Consider the following 19,733-nt stretch of genomic DNA (forward strand, 5'->3'; position numbering starts at 1 on the left):
GGCCAGTAGCCAGGCAGGAAGGATAGTGTAGGCGGGACAAGGAGAGAGAATGCTGGGTGGAAGAAGGCTGAGTCAGGGGATGTTGCCAGCCGCCACAATGAGTAGCAAGATGTAAGTTACCAGTAAGCCACGAGCCACGTGGCAAGGTATAGATTAATAGAAATGGGCTGAGTTTAAGTGTAAGAGATAGACAGTGGTAGGCCTGAGCTAATGGCCGAGCAGTTTAATTAATATGAGCTTCTGAGTGATTATTTTATAAGGGTTGTGGGGCCCTGGGGCTGGGCGGCACTGGAGAAAACTCCAGCTACAAATGGTTTCATAGTAAATACCCACACAAGATACCTAATATTTTCTTTAAATTATTTGAGATAAAATTATTCATTAATAAAATTACAAATAAAAAGGATATTAACTGAAGTTTTCCTTTTCAGTTCAGTCCTCATCCCCCACAGTGTTTCTTGGGAGGCTAATTCCAAGATGTTCTTAAATATCAAAATGGCAAAATATCTGCAGGTAACCTAGAAACATCCTTTTTCAACATTTGAAGTTCTCTTTAAGTCCAGTTTAACATTGATAAAATATAAACACTAGCTAAAGTGTTGTCTTGACAAGAACAAAAGTCTGCAAATGTTTAGTACGATGCGTTTGCTTCAAGGGCAGATTTTGATATAATCTGCAGTGGAACCCATGCCTCTGGATCGCAACTGTTGGCTTTAGAAAAATCCTGGTTTGGAGTTTTCTGTTGCTAGAAAGGCAAGAAGATGGTGACTACAGTTAGCAAGCAGTTGGGGTGGCTTAGTTCATAGTAGTGGGCATATGCATAATAAGTTGCATCCTCATGGCTTAAGCTGAGGTATTCCAGAGTAGGCTGGACACACTGTGAATAGAAGAGTCCATCCCTTGGAAATGAAGGAGAGAGTCTCACTACACTGCTACATGAGCTTTGTCTGGATATTGGTATCTACATGAGCTTTGTCTGGATATTGGTATCTACATGAGCTTTGTCTGGATATTGGTATCTACATGAGCTTTGTCTGGATATTGGTATCTCCCTTGTCTCTAGTAAGGCCTCAGCACTTTGGCTGTCTTCTGATAAATCGTGGTCCTCCGGTTGCCTTTTCTTTTTCCCCAAAGTAGAGCAAATTTTTCTTTGTTTTTTGATATAATCTGCAAGATGCCCATGGTATTGTCAATCCATTGAGTATAAGACTTGAGATAGCACAGGGATTCACAGAAGTAGCTAGTCAGCTGCAGCCTCCTCCTGCCTGTTTCTCTCTTCTGCTGCAAAGGGTAGGTTGTACCAACAGATTTTTCAGTTTTGTTCTGCGGAGACTGGTGAAGATTTCCTTCCAGATGTAAGTCTGCAGCACTGTTTATTATATTTCCTCAGTTACAGACAAGTTTCTATGTAGGTAATGGAAGACAGGTAAGCTTGTGTTCTGTTGAACTACTGAAGATCGGTTGACTCTTGCCTCAACATCTTAAAAGCATCTTCAAATGCTTGACCCAGCTTGTCTAGTTCAATGCAAATCATTCTTCATTAATTAGCTGAAGCATATGGTTGAGGACGAAGCTCATTGGTAAAGTACTTTCTACCATACACAAAAGCTCTGAGTTTAACAGCAAGTTCAGTCCATTCAAGACCAAGGCAGCAGCATCCTCCTGCCCAAGGCAGACAACCTCCCTCCCCCAACATAGTGGCATCCTCCTTCAAGATTAAATATTTGTAATAAAGTTTGGTGGTTTCCTTTCCTTTTCTCCTCTTCTCATTCCCCTTTCCTTTATTACCCCTTCCCTCCCATCCCTTCCCATGCTGGGGACAGATCTTGGGGCTCTGCACAAGGTTGGCAAGTGTTCTGCCACTAAGCTTCATCCTCAGTCCGAGAAAAGACAATTTTGTATACAAATGGAAGGATTTATGAAGCTTTTCTTAGAAATATTAAAGGCTCTCATAGAAACACTGTCTGCACTTTCATATAAAATCGAGAATTAACAGTTTCTCAGTCCCTTCAGCACTTTAGGCTGTAAACAAGCTTGGAAATAAACAGTCTCAGCACTGGGCTCAGAGCGTTGTCAACTATGAAGCTCCTACAACTAATTAACCCCACGCATCTTCAAATGACTGCAAGTTCAAATGTATTTACTCAAAACAGAACCACATTACACATTTGTGTGTAATCACGGTAAGGAAAGGAGAGATGACTGTTTTTAATTAGTAATCTAATTAAAGCTAATACTTAAAAGAAAATATTGGCTAAAAACAATAAAACACAGCTTACAGTATTAGCATAAACAGTAGTGAATGAAGATTTTATTGTTTTTAAATCATCCATCTAATTCAGGAAACCACTTTCAAGAAGCACTGCTTCAAAAACAGCCAGAGTGCTGGTGTAGGAAAAAACTGTGAGTTTGAAGCCAGCCTGGTTTACATCTCAAGCTCCGGGCCAGTCAAGGCTAGTAGTGAGACCTTGTCTCAAAAAACAAAACAAACAAACAAAAAAACCCAAAACCTCCAAACAAACTCAAAATGGCCACAGTGAAGTCTGATGCTGCAGTTCAGTTTGAGACAATCCTCAAGCAACCATACTTCCACTTACAACACTCTGTTCCAAGGGACATTAGCACACTCGAGAATATGGCTCTGGCAAGCCTTGCCCTTCTTCCCAATTCCTTCTGCCTTGTTAAAACCCTTAGATTATATTCCTAAAACTAGCCATCAAGGTCTATTCCTTATTTGGCTATTTCCTCCTCCCGAGGCTGACCACCAAAGTTCTGCTATGGAAGTACTGAAATCCAGAAATCAAAAGAAACCTTTGGCTCACCTAATTAACACGCCCAATTAAAATCAAACACCTCATCCTAACATGCAAAGTACATGTGACCTCTATCATAAAAATGGATTCTATAGCTTGGTCTCTGACCAAGATAGCATAGAGGTTAGCAGGGTAAAGAGTACAAATGACATCTCCAAAAGAATGAGTTCTATTGCCTGAGAAGCAATGCTTAAGATAAAGGCCAAAGGAGGAAGAATCTGTGGTAAACACAATAGTCTGGGGGATTCAGCTGTGGCTAGCCTGACAGATAGCAGAGATTGTCATGCTATTAACTACATCTGCTCCCAGCCTTCTGGGTGGAAAACAGGTATACACATTCCATTCATTGAAGAGACAAGGTTGTGTGCTTAACATTCCTGGTTTCCCTAGTGCTTATTTGTGAGCTCGTTCCCTCTACAGTGAAGTCACCTAAGAAAAATCAGTAATGGCAATTTATACCTGAACTATTAGAAAATAACCACAGTTTAGAACGAACAAAATATGTCCTTTCCAATAAGCCATAGGAATTATTTGGTAGTCCTTAGCCATAGAAAAATAGAACTCACTTAGAAATAAATAAACAATTCCATTTAAAGCAAAATTGTTTCATACCCTAAAACAACAGCATCATTACCTCTTTGTAAATTTGAATAGTGAAGGAATGTTAGCTTCCTTTTAAATATACATTTTACAATTATTTTATTCACAGAAACTGAAATAACAGAAAAGAGCTATTAAGTGAAGAAAATCTTGTTCACATAAAAATTCCTTATAACACTTGAGTTTGAAATGTGGGCTACATTACGTCAGTGCATGTGTGTTTACATGTGCATAAAAGTAACACAGATTTCCATATACAAAAGTTAGTCTTTAGGCACCAACCTTGGGGGTGAGTCAGAGCTTACATGTCATGGGAGTAATAACTCAGCACCCAAAATAATCATAGAGAACTGAGAAAGGGTTGGACCTGGTCTAAGATCTACTGAATATTCTGGCAGTATTCTCTTTTATCTTTGTACAGAAGATAAAACAGCTAAAATATGTAACAAAATGCTAAGTCCTGGCCCACAGTATCTGTTGGTTCAGGCTCACTAGGCCCTTGCTTTTGCTGTCCTGCATTTTGATGGATGGCAGCACTTTACTGTAAAGCACTTGGAGAGGCTGCTCCCCAAAGTGACAGTTCTGCCTCCAGCAAGACTGGGCTTCCTTTGTGGTCCTACAATGTGAACCGTGTCCTTGTCCTACAGGCCACTAAAACATAAAGTGGTTTGTTACAAAGAAAACTGATCACAAGACAGTTGCTAACCCCTGCCCCCTCCATTCAGAAACTACATGGTTCTCTTTGCCTTGTCTGACCTTGCCCTTCTTCAGCTCTGCCTCTGAGTGCATGTCTCTAGCTCTGGGCTGAAATTGGCCAGGCCCACTTCTGTGCTGCAAGAACACACACTAAGGCATTTTAAAAAACACCTTAAAAAACAGTAATCAGTGTAAATAGAAAACAGGGGTCTTAGAAAATAAAAGAGAATCAAGACTAGGGATGTAGTTCAATGATAGAGCATTTGCCCAACTCTACCATGGGTTTGATTCTCAGCAATGATAAAAGCAAAAAGGAAACAAAACAACACACTTTAGCTGGACACAGTGGCAAAGGATTGTATTCTGAGTGCTTTGTGCTTTGGAGGACAGGGTAGGAGGGACACAGATTTAAGGCAAATGGGTCACATAGGAAGACACTGTCTCAAAAACAGAACACAACACACACACACACACACACACACACACACACACACACACACACACACACATAGAACAAATAAACAAAGGAGGAAAAAGGACAGAAGGAAAGAGGAGCAATAAGAAGCCATCAGAACGATGGCAAGAAGCTTCCTGGGCAATATAACAGACCAGCCACTGCTCTAGGTACTCCAGGGGCTTCACACATCAAATCCTAATAAAAAATACAAGGAAGGTAGATACCTCAGTGAGCCTCCACTTTGCCGACGGCACAGGATGCGGAGTAGCTGGGATATGTGCCTGGTGGCATCGACTATGGCAGGAGTCACACTCAGGCAAGTCCATCCAGAGGACACAATCTTAATTCTGCCTCCAAGTAGAAACTGTGAGAATCAAAAATGTGCTGTAAGGATCAGTATACATATCATAAATAGAAGTCTATGTTACTGTAGGTGACAGTGCCTATTTCTTTGTCTGTCTGTCTATCTAGCTGAAATGTACACTCTTCATGCCGCCCAGGCTTATGAGGAATTCCTTCTACCTCAGCCTCTCAAATACCTGGGACTGCAGGAGAGCACCATTGTGTCTAGTTTTCTTGGTCTCTTTAAGACAGATTCACTTAGAAGTAGCTCTGGTTTCTGATATTAGGAACTGAATTGAGAAGGCTTTTATCTAAACAGTAAACAGGATGAGTCTCAAAAGCTTTGTGTGGTGATTCAGTCACAGACACTCTTACAAGTGCTTAAAAAAAAAAAAGTCTTTGCTTTCAAAGTCATTGGTCAATGACCAGTTAAATAAACCGGAGGGACAAAAGGAAGGAAATGTCACTGCTGAAGGCTGGTAGCCATATGTAGACTGGCACACAAGCCCCCACCTTCGGGCTCAAGCTCTTGGGCCCTTGACATTACTCACCTTCATCGCTGGCAGTTCTAGAAGACCCAAGAGGACATGACTGGGGGCAGTTGCTTATTTAGCTCCTTCCAACTTCAGTTTTAGCTACGAAAATCAGAGGTCCTGTATTTCCTTGAGACAATCCTCCCTGAATTTAAATGTCATGAACTGTAAACACCATGAAGGGCACTCGGACCATGCAGTTATTAAAGTCAGAGCTGTGAACTGGAGCGAAAGCTAAGGTATCTGAGAAGGAATGCACAAAGTAGACACCACCCCTCACCAAGAGAAAGGAGTGCAAGAAAGGCCCAAAAAGAACCTGAGGCATGTCCTTCCAGCAAGCAAGGTCATGTTCAAAGACAAAGGGGTCATGCTAGAGCCCTGTGGACAGGTTTAAATCAAGCCCCCTTGAGTGTAATAACTGTAAATGATAACAGTCTGTGTATAAAAATCCAAGACCTTAGTGAGAGAGAAAGGGATACAGACATGAAGTTTCCTGTTACAGAAGAATTAGGAAACTGTCAGTAAATTATTTAAGTACAGTTGGTTGGTGAGTGCAAGAATTTGGGTAAACAGCTGTTGGGAGAATGAGATTTTCAGTGATCAAAAGGAAAATTTTCAAGTTTACCTTTACCAGTGTATCTGCCTATAATCACCTAATCCTTTGCTCAGAAGATTGAGTTTCTCATCACTAACCATGAAGAAGTTGGCACTTCATGTTCCTGACAGGATGCAGAACGAACAGCTCATCATTTGCAAAGCGTTCTTGCCAAACACGTTTAGACTGATGACAAGCAGCCTTTACATCTACCCTCCAGTCAGAGCAAACCAGCTACAGGAGCAGCTTAGAAGAAACTACAAAAAAAAAAAAAAATCAGACAAATCCAGAATACATATCATTGTGTATTTGTCCAAAACCAGAGAAAAATAAACTAAAAGTGAATCTTGGAATCCAGGGTTAGCTATCAATTATAACAAACACATAGCATCATACACCATGTTCTTAACGGGAAGCTAGAAAATTGGGGCAGGGGGTAATATGGTAACTGGGTGCTTTCTGTTCATTTTCTGCAAGCAATCATTATGCAAAATAGTAAAGCTTACTAATTAAAACAAAAACTAATTAAAACCAACTCAGTTCATCAAATTTGAAATTTGATATGTTTTAGGTATGAGAATGATTATAAATGTTTGAGGTAATAGTAACAATATAATGAAAGAGCTAACATGCTCCACATGCATGTTTTCCTACATGCAAGCTCATGTAGCCCAGGCTGGCCCAGGTCTTTCTACATAACTTAGACAAACTTGAACCTCTTGAAGTTCTGACCTTCCTCCCTCCACCTTTGATAATATTCTTTATCTTTATGAGGAGCATGCTTGAGATAGGAAGAATGTAACAACAATGATGATGTCTTCAAATATTTCATTATAAATTCAAAGTATCCATAAAACACACATATAAATGTACACAAGTACAGACACACAGTTAGACAGAGATGACACAGATTAATGTCGTTAACTTTCATATTTAAATGGACAGTACAATGACATCATGAAATTTGTAGGCAAATGGATGGAACTAGAAAATATCATCTTGAGTGAGGTAACACAGACTCAGAAAGAGAAACATAGCATGTACTCACTCATAAGTGGATACTAGATGTGAGGGAAGGGATGGCCAGACTGCAAACCACAGCTCCAGAGAGGCTAGCTAACAGGGAAAGACCCTAGGAGGGACACATGGATGACCCAGTGAAGGAGAAGTGGAAGAGATCTACATGAGCGGACTGGGTGTCGGGAGGTGGCAGAGGGCAAGGAGTGGGGGATGAGAACATAGGGAAATGGGAGGGTTGAGCTGGAACAGAGACAGAGTGGGAGGGCAGGGAGGGAGATACCATGATAGATGAGGATATCATGGGAATAGGAAGAGGCAGGGTGCTGGGAAGGCTCTCAGGAATCCACAAGGATGACCCCACCTTGGAGTGCTGGCAGTGGTCCAGAGGGTGCCTGGACTGGTCTACTCTGGTAACCAGCCTAGTGAATATCCTAACTGTCATCATAGAGCCTTTGTCTAGTGACTGATGGAGGCAGATGCAGAGATCCATGGCCAGGTACCAGGCTGAGCTCCGGGAATCCAATTGATGAGAGAGGAGAGATTCTGCAGGCAAGGGACATGGAGATCATGATGGGAGGATGTGCAGAGATGAACGTTCACACTAGTGGAAGCCCATGAACTGTGGACTGGTGGCTGTGGAACCCCCATGGGACTGGACTAGACCCTCTGGATATGGAAGATGGTTGTTTGGCTCGAAATGTTTGGGGGACACCCAGGCAGGGGGATCGGGATTCATCCCTGGTACACGGGCAGGCTTTTGGGAATCCGGTGCCTGTGGTGTGAGGCCTTGCACAGCCTTGGTGCAGTGGGAAGGGGCTTGGACCTGCCTAGGCTCAGTGAACTGGGCTCTGCTGACTCCCCATAGGAGACCTTGATTTGGGGGATGTGGGGATGTGGGGTAGCTTGGGAGAGAGGGCTGGGGGGTGGGAGGAGGGAGGAGGTAGGATCTGTGGCTGGTATGTAGAGTGAGTAGAAAATTTCTTAATAAAGAAAAATGAATAAATAAATAAATAAATAAATAAATGGACATCACAGATTGTTCATTTTACTACCCTCTTAACTTTTCTGAAAATGACAGTTTTTCCTTAGTAAAAATTTTGGAAATTGTGGAGAGTTCTTCAAAGAGACTTCCCAGTAGCAGAGTTGTGTTCCACCGGATGCTGTGGTGTGACAGCACAAGCAGGAAGGGAAGGAACACACTCTCTTCAAATAGCTGGGAAGAAACGAACAACCATTGTGGGAACACCTTTCACAGAGGCATCCACACCAGCCTCACAGGGCTGGCATCCTTGGGAGATCCTAATATCTGAAAAGACGAAGTCTGGCTTGGCCAGCATTGTGTATGCTCATAGCAGAACATTAGCCTCACTGATGCAGTGTGTATCTTTCGAGAGACTCAAAGGCAACAACAGGAAGGCAGGCTGGCCCATGCCCCACACAGTCATATCAGCAGAGTGAAGCAGGGAGCACATGGAAGACCGAGGGGCTACAATCAGACCCTCCTCACACTTAGCCTGCTGACTTACAAAAGCTTCTGCCTACCGCCGAGGCCATATCCTTGTCTGATACAGAGCATTAATAATGCATGTGTTGAACTGTTTTAAGAATTCCGTAAGATAATGTATAGAGACGTGTCTTTCACACAGGCAGCAGGAAGTCAGTGCAGAATTTTGTTTGACTGGCTGCTGTGGGTGTCTACCACTACCCGGACATGGTATTTCCTCCTCTTCCTCTTTCATGTCACACTTGTGATTTTCTTCGGGAGGGTGAGAAGCAAAGTGCCCAGTTCAGCTGCTTTCCTTGCAGGGTGTCCTTGCTGATCAGATGGCCAGGGGTGTGAATGGGATTAGCCAATTGTCAACAGGAGGTGTTGGAGCTATTAGTACAGTCCCTTAAAAGTTTCCACTGGTGCTGTAGAGGCATGACTATTTGGGGATAACCGGTCATTTTCAGACTGAATTGGAGGCCTGCTCCATGTAAATATATACCTGATAATGTAAACCTAGCCAAAACCCATGGCTGGGGAGGAAACAGACTGGGATGCTGAAAAGGAGAAAAGGAGCTGAGCGGCCCCCACTCATCACTCTCTGCTTTTTGACTGCAGACTTAACGTGACCAGCTGCTTCATGCTCCTGCTGCTACTTCCCCCATCCTCACCTCACATCACCCCCCCCACACACACACACACACCCCGCTGCAGTGGATGGCCCACTCAAACTGTGAGCAGACATAATCCTTTCCTTCTTCTTCTTTTTTTTTTTTTTTTTTTTTTTGTTTTTTGTTTTTTTCGAGACAGGGTTTCTCTGTGTAGCTTTGCGCCTTTCCTGGAACTCACTTTGGAGACCAGGCTGGCCTGGAACTCACAAAGATCCGCCTGCCTCTGCCTCCCTGAGTGCTGGGATTAAAGGCGTGCGCCACCACCGCCCGGCCAACCCTTCCTTTTTTAAATTGCTTTTGTCAGGGTATTTTGTCACAACAATGAGAAAAGTAACTAATAACACAGGCTAACTCTGCACTTCATTGTACACATAAGCAGATTGATAAATAACTCAGTTCTGAAAGAAAAAACGGTATTATACTGTGAATTTATCAAGCAAACTAGGACCATTTAAGCATCTGGAAAAATACACCAGAGTAAGGAAATGGTGCGATACTCTGACACCTAACACAGCAATGGCTATGGCCTCACTGTCCCATCCTCTGGAAAACAGAGAATGCCTAACTGTCCCAGGAGCTTTGTGTTGGCTGTCTCCACTGCTGATGCTATCCACTTGAATTGTCATCCATCCATCCTCCTGCTCATCTATGTGGGACCCGGCTCTGCACAGCACAGCACCTCCACAGCCTCCACAGCCCCACACCTCTGTTCTGCAGTTCAACTGGACCCTGAAGCAAAGCTCAAGCCTGTGTCAGGAAACTTGGCCGGTGCCTCCAGCAGATCTCCAGTAAAGTCCATTATCTAACTCTCACGGAGATTCTCTTTGCATCTTCTCAGCCTCCTGCTTGCCTTTTATTGGGCCCCCTAGAATTCATTGAACCCTGCTGTAACCTCTTTAACCTTCTTGTATCCATTCTGTGATCAACATATACAGAGATATGTTTACTGTGTGGTGTGTGAGTGCAGAGTTAGTCATTAAGAATGGAATAAAAGAGCCTAAGTTTGATAATTGACCTCTATCAAGGGAAATCAGATCTACATGGCAAATGCAGCCAATGAAACAATAAACCTTATAAATTCATTGTGATTCAATTACTTCTTACATAGTGGGATGACAATACATGTCTATGCTTCTGACACAGCATATCCAGGACAGTTCTTAAGTGTGTGTGTGTGTGTGTGTGTGTGTGTGTGTGTGTGTGTGTGTGTGTAGTTGTAGTCTCCTTGTTTGACACTACTATTGTCACCTTGAAGCAGAGCAGCTACACACAACCCTCATGAGGTCAGGATTATTAAGGTTAACTCATAGAGGGAAGGTGGTTGCTCACCAGGATAATGAAGCCCTCATAAGATTGAGCCTATTAATATTCCCTATGGAGGGAATGGATAGCTCATAAGGTGCACAGACAGGCCTTATAGGGTTCTAGAGGCTTGAGAGCCTTCATGAGATCCACACCAGGATCCTGTTCTTCATGTGGTTATAGAAGGGGTAAACAATTGACTGGGGTAGATTCTTCTTTGGAAATGCACTGCCTGTAAATTGTCTAGAGGACTTTCTGACCTTTGTATATCCTAAGCCCCCATAAATAACTTGAATCAACACATTGATTTACCAAGCTGGACTTGTACATACTGTTGGTACCCTTCTTTCTGGGGTAAATAGATATTCCTTTATGTTTCCCCAGGAAAAAATACACAACAGTATAGTTGACAGTTCAAGTATTATTCTATTCCTTGTACCCTACTTAGCTATAGTTATTAGAATTGCAATAGGTACATGTTGTGCATTTTATGAATACTCATACAATGAGAAACTAAAGTATCTTAGGAAATCTGTAGGGGAAATAACTAACCCTCAACCTCCACCAGATACAAATATTCTCTTGTTTACCAAGGTGGAGCTTTGGGTGTTTATCAGAGAGCAGTACTTCCAATCCCTCAGGTAACTCCTGCCCACTTATCCAGAAATAACATGATGCCATTTTGGAGTAAACATTACCTTATGCTAGTATCCATGGCTACTAATGAAAAGAAGGTAGGTCAATAATAATGATGATAACGATGGTGCTTTGGCTAGTTCCTTGTTGTTAGAGGAGGAAAGGGTCACGAAGAGAAAATAAATAAAAATGTACTATGAATTAAAAAAAAAGAACCCAGGAGGAGCTTTATTTTAGCATCAGGGAAGCTGATTGCAGACTTCAACCTCCAAAACTGTAATGTAATACAACACTGTTTTAATCATTGACTTTTTAGTAATTTGTTATAGAGAAAATGAGAATTTTCAATTCTACAAATGAAACTAGATAATATAATTGCTTGCTGTTTAGATTTTTGTCAACTTGACACAAATCTAGACATAGTTAGTCATAGTTATTCCTCAATTGAGGAATATCCTCCATCAGAGTGGTCTGTGGCTTTGTCTGTGAGAATTTTTTTTTATTGCTAATTGATGTAGGAGGGACCAGCCCACTGTGGGCATTGCCACTCCTGAACTGGAAGATTGAGCTGTATAAGAAAGGCAGCTGAAAAATCCAGAGGAAGCAAGCCAGTAAGGGACATTCCTCAACGGCCTCTGACTTAGTTCCTGCCTCGAGGTTCCTGTCTTGATTTCCTAACTTGGCTTCTCTCATTGATGGATTGTAACCTTTAAGCCAAACAAACTCTTTCCTCCTCAAGTTACTTTCGGACTTGGCATGTATCACAACAACTGGAAAACAAAGTAGGACATACGGTTTCCCACTCTAGAACCTTTCCTCTATCTTATTCTAGCCAGAAATGTCTGATGCTTATTTCTATTTGAGGAACTCACACATTTCAGTGCCCTCCCCCAATGCCTTCAGATCAGCCTATCTACCTCTCCAAGTTTCAAAGTCTTTGAAAGACAGGGCAATATGCTAATCTTCTGTGACATCCACTGTAAGCTTCACAGTATACTTTCTAGTGTTCACACATTCAGTATTTGATAAGTCTTGTTTTTTTTCGGAAAATCTTGGGATCCATCTAAATATTAGGACAAAAAAAATAAGTATTGCCTAAGTGCTATGAGAAAAAATAAAGCTTTGAAAATGGGAGCATAGTGGCTGAAGAGATAGATCAATGGTTAAGGGTACTTGTTGCCCTTGCAAAAGACCCAGGTTCAGTTCCCAGCACCCAAATGGTAGCTCTTAACCATCTGTAACTTTACTTCCTAGGATCCGATGCCCTCTTCTGACTTCTGTGGGCACCAAGCATACATGTGGCTCATATACATGCAGGCAAAGCATCCACATTTATTAAATCTAAAAAATAATAAAATAAAGAAGAATGTGTGTTATGGGACATAATTTCATGCCTCCTGTGACGAACATTCACATTCATTTTCTTAGACATGTTTGTTCTTGTTGGATGTCAGAACATAGCTACAGAACCCAGCCCAGTCAGTGTACCCTAAATCTGAACATGGCCTTCTGCCTTGCTTTCATGCTTTCTCAGATATAATCCATAGTATGTGCCAGATAACTGTGTTTAAATTAGTCTGTCCTAAGAAATTTCTGGTTAAGGGCTGCTCTGTTAATATTTAGAATGTTTTATTTACATGTTTAGTAGTTTATTGACATGTTTTTCTGAACTCAAACAACCTTCCTTGGATCATTGTTTCCTTTGTTACATCCGTGTATAAAAGTACACTGAAACTGAAGTAAGGTTTTCTACCGTATTAGACTGTGGTCTGCCCACTTTTTCAGGTCCTCAGAGCCCAGGTCCAACATACAAGATCTGCACAGATCAGCCAAAAAATCAACAATCATGAGGACAAACCAGCTGCTTGGAGTATTTTCAGAATGTCCACTTCAAATGAACCATGTTCAGTGTCTGATGACCACAGTAGATTTATAGTGTTCTCATGACTAGAAAGCCATTTTGGTAGACTGGTGTTAAATATTCTAGTTCAATAAAGGACAAGTTTAATTATGCAGGAACAAATAATCCTAGTATTTTCTTTTTTTTTTTTACTTTTTGTGTCTTTGAGTTGAGTATTTACATTCGGTAGTTTGGTAGTTAGGGTGAGCACCCTGCCTTAAAGCCAGAATGATATAGATTCTGTCCACAATGTTTAATAGATTTACATATTAAGTTAGCCTTTGTTTCATATATCAACAGAGGTGACAGCCACCTCACAAAGTGTTTAAAGGATTAAGAGATGGTATATATGAAAAAGAAATAAAAACTAATGGCAGACAAAATGTCTATTATTTGTTTGAGACAGGGTCCCACTATGCATCCCAGGCTGGCCTGGAACTTGCTAGGTAGCCTGGGCTGAATTTTCTGATTCTCCTACCTTGGGAGTGCTCAGATTACAGGGACAAATTATGACTCATGTCTTTAAATTACAAGATAAATTGCAAAGAATTTTAAGACTATTTTTTTAAAAAAAGACAAAGAGTACACAATTACTCCAATAATAAAATAAGAGTCCAACAATTCCCAAAGCATTTGTGGAGGAAGGAAAGAGATTTGAGGCTTGGGAAATGAGAAGGTAAAGTATACCAAGATGGAGGAAAACTATGACCCAAAGAGAGGAGATCTGGCAATGAGAAAGTCCCTGGAGCCAACAAGGCTCTTAATGAACAAGAGTATCTAACATGCTTGCTTTTTTGTTTTTTCTTTCTTTCTCTCTTTCTTTTTCTTTCTTCCTTCCTTCCTTTCCTTTCTTTATTTCTCTCTCTCTCTCTCTCTCTCTCTCTCTCTCTCTCTCTCTCTCTCTCTCCTCCTCTTCCTCCTTCGCTCCCCCCTCTTTTTCTTTCTTCCTTTTTCTTTTTTTGATAGAGTCTTTTGTAGCCCAGGCTGGCCTCTAACTTGCTATGTAGCCTAGGATGACCTTGACTTTCTGGTCCTTCTGCTTCTACATCCTAAGAGCAGGATTAAAGTCATGTACTATAAGACCCCATTTATACAGTACTGGGGATGAACCCAGGGCTCTGTGCATGCTAGACAAAAAACCTTTTGTAACTACCTTTTTGTGAAAATAAATTTATTGCTTCTTTGTTAGAAACATGTCTCCCTGGGTTGCTCAGGCAGGATCCAAAGCCCTGAGCGCAAGTAATCCCAAATAACTGGGACTACAGGCATCTAGCACCATGCTAAGCTGAAAGAGGCTATTTCTTCAAGAAATTTTAGGTTCACAAGAAAACTGAATAAAAGACAGCATCTACATGCCGCTGCTCCATTATCAACACCTACACCAGAGTGTTGCTACCTGTCACAACTGTGAACCTACACTGACACCATTACCACACACTATCCATAGCCGCCACCAAACTTAACTCTTGGTGGTGTGCCTTCTACATGATTAGACGAATGTGTGGCACATGCACAATTATAGGATCACACACATCTTAGGTACCTGATTTCGGACCTTATACTCTAAGTTGGCCACAACCCACAACTTATCCTATCCTCCCCAAGCCCCCACCAAAAGGAGACACTTACCAGATGGAACTAAACCCTGTAAAAACACAGCCACCTTAGAGTGTTGGTAAAAGTCTGTTAAATAGAATCAAGTGATAGGGCACAGCTATAAAAATAAACACCCACCGGGTAGATACACAATGACACAAAAACACTATAGAGAAGGAAATTCGCTTCCAGAAAGTGGGGTAGGCCGACGGGCAGGATTTCCTTTTTTTTTTTTTTTTTTTTTTTTTTTTTAAGGCCAAAGTGACCCCAGGAGACTGACAGAAGCCAGGTAAGCTTCCATTTGGCGATGCTGGGCAACCTGATTTCCAGGAGGTTGGCAGTCTGTGACAGCCAGCTCTCCTGTCTGTTAAGCAGTGAACAGGTGCAAGTGTTTCACGCTGCTTAGAAACAAGGAGGGGAAGTAATCTGTTTAAAGCAATGTAAAACTACCGTGAAATTGTACTTTACTCGGAATGGTCTTGCAGAAGAACGGCCAGGATTGCTCGGTTGGAAGCTAGAAGGGGGCGAGAGTTGTGGGAAGTCTACATTTAGGCAAAACTAGGACTTGCCCAAAGCCACTACTCGGTGACAGCACAAATAGGTCAAGGGATTTCCAGCACGCCAGAAAGTGGAAGGGTGGGATTCTGAGGACAGCTGTGAAGATATGTCTTGGGAGACAGAAAAGGGCTTGGAACCAGCATTCTTCCTCTGCTGAGTGAATGCTCACTTTGATTTCTCTCTCGGAGTACTAAAATTTTTAGCAAGAATATTGCCTTGAGAAATAGAAGTTAGGATAATCCTGTTCAGGCGTTTGCGGAAGTTTTTTTTTTTTTTTTTTAAGTGTTACGCTGGAGATAGAGGGAGGGAGGGAGACAGCGCCAGACCCGATCCAGGTCGAAGCCTTGAAATTCCATTTTGACAGCAGCAGGGGCTGGTCCTTACACGGCTGCTCCAGCATTAGGTCCTCTGCTCCCTCCGCCATGCCCGCCTGCCCTGGTACCCGGTTCCGAGCCGCCGCAGCCGCAGAGGACAGCGAACGGGCGCCGTGCGCGCTCCCTGGACACCCGGAGACCCGGGTCTTACCGGGACGCAGACCGAGCGATTGCCAATTCCGGCCCTGGCAAGCCTCGGACGCAAAAGCCCGCCACCGCGAACGAGCCTGCGATGCCCCCTGCTGGCCAGACGAATAGTCGTCAGCCCGAAGCCGCAGCCGGGCGTCCGGAGGCGGAACATTGGCCAAGCCCCGCCCCTCCCTGCAGAGGCCCCGCCCCCGCCGCGCGCTCGCCCGCGCATCCCCGCCCCCTCGCCGACACCACGTTCCTGCGGGGGCGCGCGCGCGCTCCTAATCCCCTGCCTTCCGGCTCAGCCGAGCGGCTTGCGGCGGCCAGCAGGGTCGCCTTCCTGGGGACCTCCGTCGCTGGCTCTGCGTTCTGGCTGGTCAGGCGGAGCGATGCCCGCGCCCCGCTTCCCCGTGTCCCGCGCGCCCGGTGACCACTCGCCCGCTGCAGGGCTGCGGCCGTGACCCCCCCTGCCGCCGACTTTCGCCCAGCGTCCAGCTCCGAGCTCGCTGGCCCGGGCAGGGAGAGGCCCTGGTAGTGTCAGGAGGTAGGCTCTCAGCTCCCGGGTGGTGCCTGCGAGCGTTATTTGTCTATTACCTGTCAGGTGGATAGGCAGTGATGTCCTCGACACAGTTGCAAGGGTAGGTATGAGTAATACCGTGGACTGATACTGAAAAGAAAACGTGTTTGGTATTTTCCTGTAGGTTTCAGAGGCTCGAGAGCAGCTACTTCTGTGGTCATGGAGATCAGCGTCCACCGGGATTACTGTATGGTCTTCACCCAGCCTGCCACCCCCTAGGCTCAGCCTTGGGTCCTGATTTCCACCAATGAAGTTTTTTTATCCTTTCTTGAATCATGTGACATCACTTCTTGTCCGTTGTTTCCCTTTCAGTAGCCAAATCCATTAGGTGTAAGTTCCCGTTGGTTTAAAGTACTGAGTTGTTTGCCTGTCCACTTGCACTCTGACAGCTCACCTCCTGTCGCAATGATTTTCATAGGTACTCACCCGAGTCCTTGCCTTGAAGAGAGCATTCACACACTTGGCTGCCTGACAAAGACAACAGTCAGGCGGTGATTCTCCCAGCTCCGCTTTTCTGTATGTCAAGTTTGCAAGGCTGAGTAAAACTATTTTCTTGCACATTGGCATAGGGAAAGATAAATCCTGCATTAATGGCAAAAGCTGATCACCATCAGACTGTTTTAGATTCCTTGGTAAGGCAGTATAGTTTCCAGTAAGGCTTCAGTTTATGAAAAGAGCAAGGAGGAAGGTGAGAAAATAGGGTTAACTGGAGCTATCCCTTGTCATAGGAACTTGATTAATTTCTAAAATGCAAGTGAAGAGACTCAGACTTCCTTAGAAAGTTGTTACACCATCTGTTAAGTCCTAGGGACCAGCTGAGGGCTCTTAAGCCTCCATTTTCTGTGTTCAAATCTAAGTTGTTAATTGTCTAAAATACTAGACTAAAATGTTGGGGAAACGTAAGCGTGTGGTGTTAACAATTAAAGACAAACTTGACATCATTAAGAAGCTTGAAGAAGGCAACTCTTTTAAAAAACTTTCTGTCGTGTATGGAATTGGGGAATCCACGGTTCGCGACATTAAAAAAAACAAAGAAAGAATTATAAACTATGCCAACAGTTCAGATCCTACTAGCGGGGTGTCCAAACGTAAATCCATGAAGTCATCAACGTATGAGGAGCTTGATAGAGTTATGATAGAGTGGTTTAATCAGCAGAAAACAGATGGGATCCCAGTGTCTGGGACTATCTGCGCAAAACAAGCCAAGTTCTTTTTTGATGCATTGGGGATGGAAGGTGATTTTAATGCCTCATCTGGCTGGCTCACTCGGTTTAAGCAGCGCCACGGGATTCCAAAGGCTGCTGGTAAAGGAGCAAAATTAAAAGGGGATGAAACTGCTGCCAGTGAATTTTGTGGTAACTTTCAAGAATTTGTGGAAAGAGAAAATCTCCTACCGGAACAAATTTATGGTGCTGATCAAACTGGACTGTTCTGGAAATGTCTCCCCTCAAGGACACTGGCTTTTGACCTTGACCAGAATACTTCAGAGTATAGGTCAAGCAGGGAGAGAATCATTATTATGTGTTGTGCAAATGCCACGGGTCTGCATAAACTTAACCTTTGTGTGGTGGGAAAAGCAAAAAGGCCCCGTGCATTCAAAGGCACTGACCTTTCCAACCTTCCTGTCACTTACTTCAGTCAGAAAAGTGCATGGATTGAGCAGTCTGTTTTCAAACAGTGGTTTGAGAAGTGCTTTGTGCCACAGGTGCAGAAGCACCTGAAATCCAAAGGGCTTCGAGAGAAAGCAGTACTGCTTTTAGACTTCCCCTCAGCACATCCAGCTGGAGACCTGCTGAGCTCCGATGACGGCAGGATAATTGTGAAATATTTGCCACCAAATGTAGCAAGTCTTATTCAACCTATGAGCCAAGGAGTTCTAACCACAGTCAAAAGATATTACCGAGCAGGACTTATCCAGAAATACATGAATGAAGGAAATGACCCAAAAATGTTCTGGAAGAATTTGACAGTGCTGGATGCAATTTATGAGGCCTCAAGAGCCTGGAACATGATAAGATCAAATACCATAACCAGAGCGTGGAAAAAGCTTTTCCCTGGCAGTGAAGACAATTCAAGCATGAACATTGATGAAGGAGCCATGTTAGCTGCTAATTTAGCAACAGTTTTACAGAATACAGAAGATTGTGAGCATGTCAACATTGAAAATATCGAGCAGTGGTTTGACTCTCGGAGTAGTGACTCAAACTGTCAGGTATTGGCTGACATTGTAGGTGCTGAAGACCGGGCTGTGGCTGCTGAGCAGAAGCCTTCCAGGAAGACTAGGAAAGCAGAACTGAATCCAGAGAAGCGTATTAGCCACAAAGCTGCACTTGAATGGACTGAAAATTTGCTGGATTATCTGGAACAACAAGATGACATGCTCCTCTCTGATAAGCTGGTATTGCGGAGGCTTCGGACCATTATAAGAAGAAAACAGAGGATTCAAAATAAAAATCATCTATAGCGCCCCCTTCTGTTGCTGGGTATTTTCATCTTTGTGGCTTGTCTGCAGTAGTTTTATCTAAGGCCCAATAAATGTTACCGATGATTTTAGAATTAGATGCCGCTTTGGATTACTTAAATTACAGCTCTTTAATGTTGGCTCTGAATGAGCAATGACATGGAATTCATTATCTGCTTCCAAACTGTGTTATACTAATTAGATCACAAGGTACCCAAGGCTGGGATATGTTGTATGCCTGAATTCAACATGTCTAGTGACAGGCTGTGCACACTCAATAAATCTTACTTAAATTGAATTTTGATGGCTTTTCTTGAATGTCAGTTTGTAAAGTAAAATACACCTAGGGATGAGTTTACATTTCCACTGGTGAGAGGTTTAAGAGAGTTCAGCAACGTTTGTGCTTGAATTTTCCTGCAACTTCAGTGATCTGGATAATAGCAGAGTAAATCCTTGAATAGTGCATTGCTTTCTGGCAAAATTTAGGCAGCTGTCTATTGAGATTGGCCATTTCTTAGTGTAGTGAAGGGAAAGGTAGGGTTAAATGTTCTGAGAGAAAGGCATACAACTTCACTTTTATTCTAGAGACAAAAGTTTTTCATTTGTGTGGAAGGTATACCAGCATTGTCCCAAGAATATGAGCTTTAATTTCCTAAAGAATGTGTTTAGAAGAAATAAAAGGTAAGCATTAATAACCTGTCATCTTTATTCTTTAAAAAGGTGTCAGTTTTTTATACACTTGTTGGTGTTTATGTATGCTATAAAGCTTAAAAAGTATACCATTGTTTTCATGGAAGGTAATTTTTTTGAATTGCTAAGAACATAAGCATATATACAGATTGTGGAACCAGCATGGGAGCTGTGAGCTGATATTCAATTGAACATGAAGGAAATACTGGAGAAGATCCCAAGTTGATGTGGGACATTACCATGGCCAAGTTATTCTCATTTTTTTTTTTTTTTTTTTTTTTTTGGTTTTTCGAGATA

General features: G+C 42.8%; 1 protein-coding gene and 1 long non-coding RNA gene across 2 annotated transcripts; one reads left to right on the top strand and one right to left on the bottom strand.

Annotated features, from left to right (window-relative positions):
• Window positions 1–1,025: 1,025 nt before the first annotated feature.
• On the bottom strand, window positions 1,026–15,858 carry LOC128098296 (uncharacterized). Its single transcript, XR_008214201.1, has 4 exons — window positions 15,590–15,858; window positions 6,135–6,293; window positions 4,791–4,930; window positions 1,026–1,548 (listed from the first exon to the last, which is right to left on the bottom strand). It is a non-coding gene; the product is annotated as an uncharacterized LOC128098296 (long non-coding RNA).
• A 152-nt stretch (window positions 15,859–16,010) lies between these two features.
• Tigd2 (tigger transposable element derived 2) lies at window positions 16,011–19,044 on the top strand. The gene is made up of 2 exons (XM_052719246.1): window positions 16,011–16,252; window positions 16,410–19,044. Exon 2 carries the CDS (start codon window positions 17,172–17,174, stop codon window positions 18,747–18,749), a length of 1,578 nt encoding a protein of 525 aa, XP_052575206.1. The 5' UTR covers window positions 16,011–16,252; window positions 16,410–17,171; the 3' UTR covers window positions 18,750–19,044.
• Window positions 19,045–19,733: the final 689 nt, after the last annotated feature.

The sequence above is a fragment of the Peromyscus californicus genome, unplaced genomic scaffold (assembly GCF_007827085.1).
Source record: "Peromyscus californicus insignis strain IS unplaced genomic scaffold, ASM782708v3 Scaffold_6__1_contigs__length_162567912, whole genome shotgun sequence".
Lineage (NCBI taxonomy): Eukaryota > Metazoa > Chordata > Mammalia > Rodentia > Cricetidae > Peromyscus > Peromyscus californicus.